This window comes from Scardinius erythrophthalmus (genome assembly GCF_964197995.2).
Source record: "Scardinius erythrophthalmus genome assembly, chromosome: 2".
In the NCBI taxonomy this organism is placed as follows: Eukaryota; Metazoa; Chordata; class Actinopteri; order Cypriniformes; family Leuciscidae; genus Scardinius; species Scardinius erythrophthalmus.
This window is the reverse complement of record NC_138222.1, coordinates 53168655-53178382: the sequence shown is the minus strand read 5'-3', so window position 1 is coordinate 53178382 and position 9728 is coordinate 53168655. Positions and strand designations below refer to the sequence as shown.

Sequence of the window (9728 nt, the reverse complement as noted above, 5' to 3'; positions counted from 1 at the left end):
TTACTGAATAAAATAAACTATTTTGATTGCAGCTAAGCTAATGCAGCTAAATGCTAACACCGTTACTCTCAGCTAGTTATCCTCCACTATTTTTGAGGGTGTTTGTTTGAGGATTTTTACTTCCAGCATCAATTCTACAGAAATATATTTTGAATCACGTGTCTAAGCAACTGCATATGCTAAAATCCTCACAGAACTCGTTAGCAACAACATAGAAAAATGCTAGAATTTATTCATAACCTGATAAAAAAACACTCTGGCATTGTGGTGGCGAGTTTTGCATGGGTAGTACTGCAATTTCTAAAGAAAACTTCAGCATTGTCCATTTAGGCTAAAGCACAGATACTGTAGGTGCTTCTATAAATGGGTTTGAGAAAACAAAGTGTCAGTGCCAGGTTGCCAGCTCACAGGGTTACACTAATATGATTATGTGGATTATGCCAACGAGCTGGTCCGGGGCTATATTTCATGCTCTTGTTTGGGGGAAGTGTTAATTGGTTTGGAGCCTTTGATGTGACTGCTGGTAAGCCGGATGGGGGAGGGTTATATTAAGAGTGTGGAAAAGTGCGTATTCTCCGTTTTTTTTTGGCCTTGGAGGGATTCAAATTGACGAAAAGAGATCCCACTTTGACTCCAAGGCCAGAGCGCTGCAGGATTTCTCTCTCCTAACATTCCACTGGCTCATGTGTATCTCAAATTGGATTACAAAGAGATAAATGTGAATGATGTTTCTGTCAGCGTGAAAACTTACATTCACTGGAGGTCTTTTTTGGAAGACAACTGCATGGAGGAAAAATCTTTTGAGGCTTCGTATTGAGGAAAGTGGTTGAAAACTTCAACAATTTGATACAGGATGTAGTGGGCAAGTTCGTAGGTGACAGGAAAAAAGCAACTCAAAGGGAATAAAATTAAATTCTTTGAATTACATTTATTTAGATTTAAATGACTCAAACAAAGATTTTATGTCACAAAGGAGCCGTTTACACAACACTGTTTTCAACTAAAACCAGAAAACTTTTTATGCATTTTGGCTAATTATTTACACAAAAACTGCTGTTTGGGAGCCTAAAAACCCAAACTTTTGAAAATAGGTTTCAAAATGCAAAGTTTTTGAAAATGATACCGTTATCGTCTCCGTGTAAACTACAAAAATGCGAATTTGTGAAAACGGTGATGTCATGCGCATCACGTGTTTAGTTATAGGCGCGTAGTGTTTGCTTACAAAGTGACATTGCCAACTACTGGCCTGGCATGAATAATACAGCGTTTTTAGTCGTTTTCGTGGATCCGTGTGAACAGGGATCTTTTTGACTACTTTGTCGCCTGTACGCAAAAATGCGAAGTAAAAACGCTTCTGTTTTTAGTACATCGTTGCGTAAAAAACAAAGCACAATTTTTGTTGTCAGTTGAAATAGTAAAAACCTGTAGACATTTATTGCACAAAGCCAGACTTGAGGCTAGAATGAACCAAACAAACCATTTAGAAGTAAAAATCTTGCAATTTTATTTGCATATAAAGGCAGCTAAATATATCACAATGAAACCTGGAAGAAAAAAAAAGAAGAAAAAAAATGTATCTAAACCTTTCCAGGAATGAGACTGTAACTGTAACTGAAAGAAAAGCAGAAAGGCATTTACAGTGGCAAGAGATGAAACAACTATTGGCAACAATTTTTTTGTGCTAGCAAGACTGCATTTACACAGTGCAAAATTACAAAAAGAAAAAGAGAAAAACAAACTATTATACGCAAGATATCAAAGGACAACTAAACCTGGTTTCGGCAGGTTCGAAAAAAACAAACAACCTTTGAGATTGTACATAATTTCAACTTGAGTACTCGTTTATTGTATGGAACAATACGCCGTAAAGTAGGAACATTTCATGAAAACAGAAAAGAGCATGTGTGCGCTTTACGCACATTTAAGTCATCACTTACAGGCAAAATGATATTCTTCAAGAGGCTTAGAACGAACACAATTTTAGTTAGAGATTTTACAGTTTACACACATACATATAGATATACTCATATTTTAAGACATTTTCCAATTTCTATGCAGAATGAGGCGCTCCAGAATATACATGATTTAAAATGCATCCATGTCTTCCCTGCGCTTGTAAGAAAGTGTTCTTTGAATGCAAAAAAAAAAAAAAAAATCCCTAGTTTTGGATAAAAACAATAAATATGACGCTTTCTCTTCGCTAGCAGAAAGAAGGGGCTCCAGCCGGGGGAACTTAAAGCTAGTTTAAGGCATTATATCCCTGTCAGCTAAAAGAAAGCTTAATTATTCTGAAAAAAGAATATACAAAATGAACAATGGCATTGCATACCAACATAATTCGAATATTGACAAAAAAAGAGACAATTTTACAAATTCACAAAGCTTATTATCTTACAGATTTAATCAGATCTTTTCATAAGATTGTTCACCACTTCTGTACGCAAAACACCCCGCATGATCCCGTCCGTCATCAGAAACATCCACTGAATCTTTTAGCAAAAGACTGGCGATTTCCAAAGAAACATTCAACTATTTTTTTTTTTTTTCAAAGTACTGTTAGAAAACATAAGGAAAGAAAAGGAGAATATGGCATAGCGCACAGGCGCCTCAAGAGCTTGGGGGGTTTGGGAGGTCGAACACGATGGGAGGGTTGGTGGGTTGAAAGCTGACTGTACAGGTAGAGGCGTTGATGAATGTCGTGTACCCGTCTGTCATAATGCCGTAACCTAAAGAAAAGGAGAGTCAACATTCAAATGCCAAACTTAAAGGAACAATTGTGGAACTTAAGCAAAACAAGAGCAATTTTCTTACATTGAACACAAATTGCTGGTGTTTTCCCTCATTTTTAAAGGGGTATATGTAAGGATTTTCATGTAGTAATCGCTTTTTTTATTGGCAATGTGTGAACAGCTTGTTACCAAACTTAAAAACGAGACCTTCCCCGCATTCCTGTAGACTGATTTTCATGTGTTTTATGTTTTTGCCGGGAAAATCAAAAGGATGTGACACATTCAACATTCTATTTCGTTCTATGACACATGAAACGAATGCTTATACAATGTCCAGGATAATGCAGAAAGAGATTTCTGTACTGTAATGTTAATCTGTCATGCAAAGAAATGGGATTAATTCAAACTATAGTCTCACATAGTCATCTATAGTCTATAGTATGGCTGTTTTCGACTAAGGATTTTCATAGTCGAATCTGATTCGTTAGATTTTGCCGTAGTCGACTGATAGTCGAACCTTTTTTTTTTCTTTTCTTTTTTTTAGATAGCAGCTAGATTTTTTCCATTTCAAACAAAAGAGCTAAAAAACACATATATATCACACATATATCATAACATTTCATAAACATGAGGAGCAATATGAGAGAGAAATTTGGTGATGGTTGTTTAGGTACATTAAACCACGTAAAGCTTTTTCACGCCCATGAGAACCGTGTGGAGTCAACTCACTGCCGCTCCGCTGCCCTGCTGAAAATGTGAAGCAGAAACGCTTAATATCAGATAACGTCCATAATAATTGGACTCTGGGTTTGATTTTTTGACCATTTTCAGTGGTTATGAGGAGCAATATGAGAGGGAAATTTGGTAATCGTTGTTTAGGTACATTAAACAACGTAAAGCTTTTTAACGCACATGAGAACCGTGTGGAGTCAACTCACAGCCGCTCCGCAGCCCTGCTGAAAATGTAAAGCAGAAACACTTAATATCAGATAACGTCCATAATAATTGGACTCTGGGTTCGATTTTTTTTAATCTTTTTAAGTGGTTATGTGGAGCAACATGAGAGGGGAATTTGGTAATCATTGTTTAGGTACATTAAACCACGTAAAGCTTTTTAACGCACATGAGAACCGTGTGGAGTCAACTCACAGCCGCTCCGCAGCCCTGCTGAAAATGTGAAGCAGATTTTTGAATACATTTTTATTTATTTACATTAGTAAGCTACAGGACATCGTCTTTCAAAACATGACCTGAAAAAATAAAATAAAAATGGTACCCAGCCCTTCTGAAAATGCGAATGCGTCTCTGTCCCCAGCACATTTCAAACCAAACCGACGCCTATGTATTCGACTATGAGGTTCATAGTCGAATCAGACCTCTCCGAATCGAATCGTCGAATCCTCGACTATTAGAAGTCAGCCCTAGTCTATAGTATAATTTTAATGACCTCATCTGTCGACATTATGCCGCTGAACTAAACAGCTTGTGCGAACATCCACATTGTATGATCAGATGCTTTCTTAACTGCTGTTTTCTCACGGCTGTCATTTTTGTTGTGTGTTTATTTTGTTATTGTTATTTACATATTCATCAAAATGTTGCTCTCAGGAGCGTGGACGATATCTGGACGTTCGTTAACAGTATCAAAGAACGAAAAAGAACTTCGTCGTGAGTATCTCACGTTCAGTCTCTTGTACGTTATGTGTGCATGAGCAATAAGTTCACTTAACGGCCACCGGTGTCACTAGTAACAAGGGTTTCTGAATTCTATAGTCCCTTTAAGTTACATTGGGCAAAAGGATCTACTAAATAATGTACACTACTGTTTAAAAGTTTGAGGTTGATAAAGATTTGTAAAAAAAAAATTGAAAGAAGCCTTGCTCACCAAAGCTACAAATCTGATCTAAATTATTGGCTGTCCACACTGTGTATCGCAACTGTTCAGATCTGATTTGTGTGTTCCGTGGCGTTCTTTTGTTTTCCGGAATAACTGCATTGGATTCTATGGCAATGATGTTGTGTATATGTTGTAGGTATCTGACAAAAACAACAACGTGGAGGGGTTTCCACTTGCATTTTCTGCCGTTCACACTTGCTAAATATGATTGGATTCCAATAGGATTAGCACAAAAATCGGATTTGGACTGACAGTCTGATAAGGCTAAAGTCCATATTCAGAAAAGGGAATCATGAGTTTGCCCACTGACTGAAGAGTGTGTGTGCATACAAAAACATTGAGTAAACACAATAAACAGAACAAGGCCTTTCCTCGAGTGGAGCACTTGTCTAAATTAGCCCATGGGCTCAGAGACCCTTCTCTCTTTTAAACATGTTTAATTCGAATAATAATAATAATAAAAAGTCTCAAAAGCTTGAGGGAGGAAGAGAAGGGATGTAGCACATCTGGTGAACAGAGTCTCAAGTTTAACCCCAAGGCAGATCTCTCTGATCCCTCTTCCCTGGAAAATGCAACCCATATCCACATATTTTTATATCCTAGACTGCTTATGTTTGTGCTGACGCGGCTAATGCTGTTCTGATTCACTAAAGGAAGGATCAAGCCATTTCAGTTACAAACACAACATGATATACTATAGTATTCTCAACTGTTGAAAAATGCATTTCTCACATATGCTGACCGGTCATATTGCATAAAAGCTTATTTGACTTTTGGGTATTAAATGAGGCTATTCACAATTTGGGATTAAGATTAAAACTAAATTTAAAGAACATAAAACTTGTATTCAGCAGAGATGCATTAAATAAAAATTGACAGTAAAGGATTTTACAATGTTAACAAAAGATTTCTCTTTCAAATAAATGCTGTTCTTTTGAACTTTCTGTGAATCCTGAAAAAATATGTATCCACAAAAATGTTAAGCAGTTTTCAACATTGATAATAATAATAAATGTTTCTTGAGCAGCAAATCATCATATTAGAATGATTTCTGAAGGATCATGTGACACTGAAGACTGGAGTAATGATGCTGAAAATTCAGCTTTGCTTTACAGGAATAAATTACATTTTGCAATTTATTAAAGTAAAAATGTTTTTAAAATTGTAATAATACTTCTCAGTATTTTATTGTATTTTTGATCAAATAAACGCACCCTTGGTGAGGATAAGAGACTTCTACAAAAACATTAAAAAACCGACCCCCAAATTTTTACCAGTAGTGCATATTTAGGCCTTTTTCAGACTTTGTCTTCAAAGATCCATCGGTCATGCTCGTGGGTATCATATAAGGATACTGGTTGGCTCTTTGGTCTGCTAGGATTGCACTGTGAGCCATCCCTGAGATCATCCTCTATTAATCCAGATTGTTTTAGTGTGGATCTGAGCGCTCATTTATACCTACACAAACCGAACTATAGGAGAAAATGCAGCATGTTAAAATGCTCAAATCAAACTAAAAGTGAAAACGCCCTCAAATAACTTCTGACTGCTACATCAAAGCCAGTTTGCAATATTTTTGGCCTCTTTTCTATACTCTGTTTTGTGATTATTATTAGAGATGATTATCCTCACCCATCATGAGTGGACACGCCCCCTGCTGCTGATTGGCTACAAGTGTGTTGTGGTACTCTAAACAGTGTTTCTCAGAAATCGCTCACTGCACCTTTAATAACTTTGATTATTGATTGAACTTTGGTGTCCTTTATCACGTTGCTATTGCCTCCGTTCCATGCCTTGTAAAAAAGATGTTCAAAACCATTGTAGAGCACCTTTTTTGCTTTTTTATGGCAGTGCCAATTTGTCTTTGTGGTTACTCACCTTCATGAATTCCTCCGAAGACGTGAAGTTTGGGCCGGACTCTCCTCTGGACTGTGTTTAACAGCTCAACACACCCGACTCTTTGCAGCTCCTTCGGTACCCAGTCCCTAAAACCTACACACACACACACATAGACGCACACACCGTAAATCAGTTTCTAATCTCCACTGAAAAACAGCTCACATTGTGACTCATGTCCAATCATTAGCGGCTTTTAACCTAAAGCTTAAAAAAAAGACAATCAGTTAGAAAACATCTCTGAGGGGGCTTACTTTTATTATCATTGATATATCATTATAGCGTTTGTCAATATTTTGTGTGGTTTTGGCATTTTTATTAGTAAAAAAAAAAAAAAGTCTATAATTTTTTAAATTTTAATTATTTCAGTACTTCAACTTAAATTCGGCATGAAACATAAGTTGCAATATTTATTTCTTCCCTATTTTGACGTATATCAGAGTGAAACGACCTCTCGATCACGAAAAAATGCAGGGCAGGACTTTTGTCCTGATTTTGTCCATCAGGAACTGATTGGATGGTTGTGGTTTGCTATTGGTCGATCTCAAGTGAATGACAGGTTGTCCCGCCCTCACACTAGTAAACACATCATCAGAGAAGAGAAGAGATGCTGCTGTAAGAGGCAGGGGAATTTATTTTGATTATATATTACAAGGGCACACAAATAAAATTAAAATAACAATGTGCACGAATAAATCATTTATAACAAATACTGCAATAGTCAATTGGCACATTTGATTTTTATGTAAATGAGAAATATTGGCTTGACAACTAGCTCAAACTAAATTGTTTACTTATATTTCATTTTATTTCAGGTAATGTATATTTTATTTCAAATATTAAAAATATATATTTTTATATATGTATAATATATCATTTTTTTTAAGGTTTTAGTTTTAGTTAAACATAATAACCCTCATGCGAGGATAGATTTGACTTAATATATGTACAAAATGTCACTTTTTCCTTTTCCTATAACTTCATATGACGGACGGGTTTCTTGACAAGCATGACAACAAGCTTCATACAAAAGATATTTCGAGAGCATTTGAATAATTAGATGGAACTCCATTAGGATTGGTTAATTGAACTCACCGAGGGGCGGCCCATGGGTCATGAGAATATCAATGCCCTCTGGGATGAGGTTCCACTTATCGAGCAGGGACTGTCCCCTGGGCAGGTTAAAACCCCAGCCATTAAACCACGGCGTCCTGCGGGGAGAGAGAGAAAAACACATTCGTAAGCACCACACATGCATCCGTCCACGCGGCGGGACAGAGACGTACACGCGCCGTTTAAAATGACAGCTGACGGCAGATGTGGAGAAACAATCTCAACCTGTCAAAGTGATCTTCTTTCACCCCCCATCTATCCCTAGAGGAAGCTTCAAAGTGTGAAATGAGAAGGGCTTCACTGCAGGCTGCCATAATAAATGCAAATGCTTCAGGAGAGCAAACAGCCCCCTCTCCCATGACTGCTATGGATTGATAGCTCAAATAAAGCCACAGGGTTGATGCATGTACAATGTAATGCACAAATGAAATAATGTGAAAAATGAGCACGCGTGTGCGTATTTATACATCTATATGTGTGTGTCAAGCTGAGGGTCTGATAGTGATGATAAATTGAGCATCCATTTGTCCCAGGTCTGGTGAAAAACACTGATTACTGTCTGTGGAAATCACCAGAAGTGCAAGTCTAGCACCCTTTATAGACAATTACAGACAGCACAAGGCACATTTCATGATAAAAAGCTTTTAGCAAAGCCTAATAGTAATAGTGCTGTGTATTTGGGCTGGCAGCTATGATGGACACAGTAAAGAGATTTTGTGGTATTTTTATACCATATTAGATATATTTGTAAAGGTACCAGTGGGAAGGACAGTTTCACGTTAATTACAAGTGAGAGCGACAAAGAAACGTGGAGCAATGAGAGAAATATTTCAATGAAAAAAAAAAAAAATATATATATATAAAAAAACTACATATACATATATACATATATATATACATACATACATATATTTTTATGTATATATCTTCAAATCTATTTGTATATATGTATATGTAGTTTTTATTTCTTTTTTTATTGAAATATATTTTCATTGAATACATAGATTACACACACACACACACACACACACACACATATATATATATATATATATATATATATATATGTAAAGTAGATTTCTAGAAATAAAAATAATCTATCATATAAAAAGATTTATCATCGATATAGATACAAAATCTAGAATGCACACTGTAAATTTAAGTAAATCCAACAATTTTTATATGTATATTAAGAAAATAAAGTGAGTTGTTCTCAAACAGGTGGACACTTTTTTCCAAAACAGCAGAGAGTGCAGTGAGACAGGGTTATTTTTGACTCATTTAGCCACAGAGCTTTTCTGTATTGAATTTGACCAGGGGGGGAAATCAGGGTCCAGAAACGTCAATAGGGTTTGTTACAGTCAGGGACTGCCACAGCGACAGCGACGAATGATTATCGAACGGTGGTCGGCCAGAGGGGAGACCTGACACATATAAAACTGTTCCTGCAGTCGTTCAATCTCGATCTGCAGGAAGAAGAAAAAAATTAGGGGGGGTGGGGGGGGAGAGAGAATTTACAGAGGTCTTAAGATGTTGTTTCTATAACAAGGAACTGAACTCTGCACTGAGGTGAACAGATTTATATGAAATTGTCAAAAAATGTGTAGGAAAATGAGCATGTTAAGCTGACAAGGCTGTATTCCGTTACATCCCTATGGTGAGGATAAGCAGAAATGTGTCTTGGGGGAAGTACAACTCTTAAACAGCTCTGACTTGACATAACTCATAGCGAACCAGGCCATTCTGCGCTGCGGCAGCAATTTGTCACAGACGCCGCACAAAATGGAGCTTTCGTGAAAAAAATCCAGCAATATTGTCTTTTAAAAACGAGAAAAAGGATGAGCAATAAGAGCAGAGTGAGAAACAAAGATAGGGTATAACCTAAATCTACCCTGTTTCCAATGACCTGAGAATATTTCACATAATCTTCTCAAATAAATATTTTGTCCAGAAAACACCGTGTAGTGTATGGTAGGAATGTTAAGGTACAGAAGCTGGAAGATCAGACTGCACAATGGCCCCATTGTTAGTCTCCGTGAATGAAATACACCTTCCATGCGAGTGCATTTGTTAACCTCCATAAAGATTAATGA

General features: G+C 36.8%; 1 protein-coding gene across 1 annotated transcript in view; it reads right to left on the bottom strand.

Annotated features, from left to right (window-relative positions):
- Window positions 1–1482: 1482 nt before the first annotated feature.
- The window catches only part of mpped2a (metallophosphoesterase domain containing 2a), a 59426-nt gene continuing 51180 nt past the window's right edge, over window positions 1483–9728 (bottom strand). The window contains exons 5-7 of the mRNA XM_081348555.1: window positions 7618–7733; window positions 6505–6618; window positions 1483–2726 (exon numbers count right to left, since the gene is read on the bottom strand). Of these exons, the coding sequence (XP_081204681.1) occupies window positions 2608–2726; window positions 6505–6618; window positions 7618–7733 (349 nt within the window). The 3' untranslated portion in view covers window positions 1483–2607. The remainder of the gene's footprint in view (window positions 2727–6504; window positions 6619–7617; window positions 7734–9728) is intronic.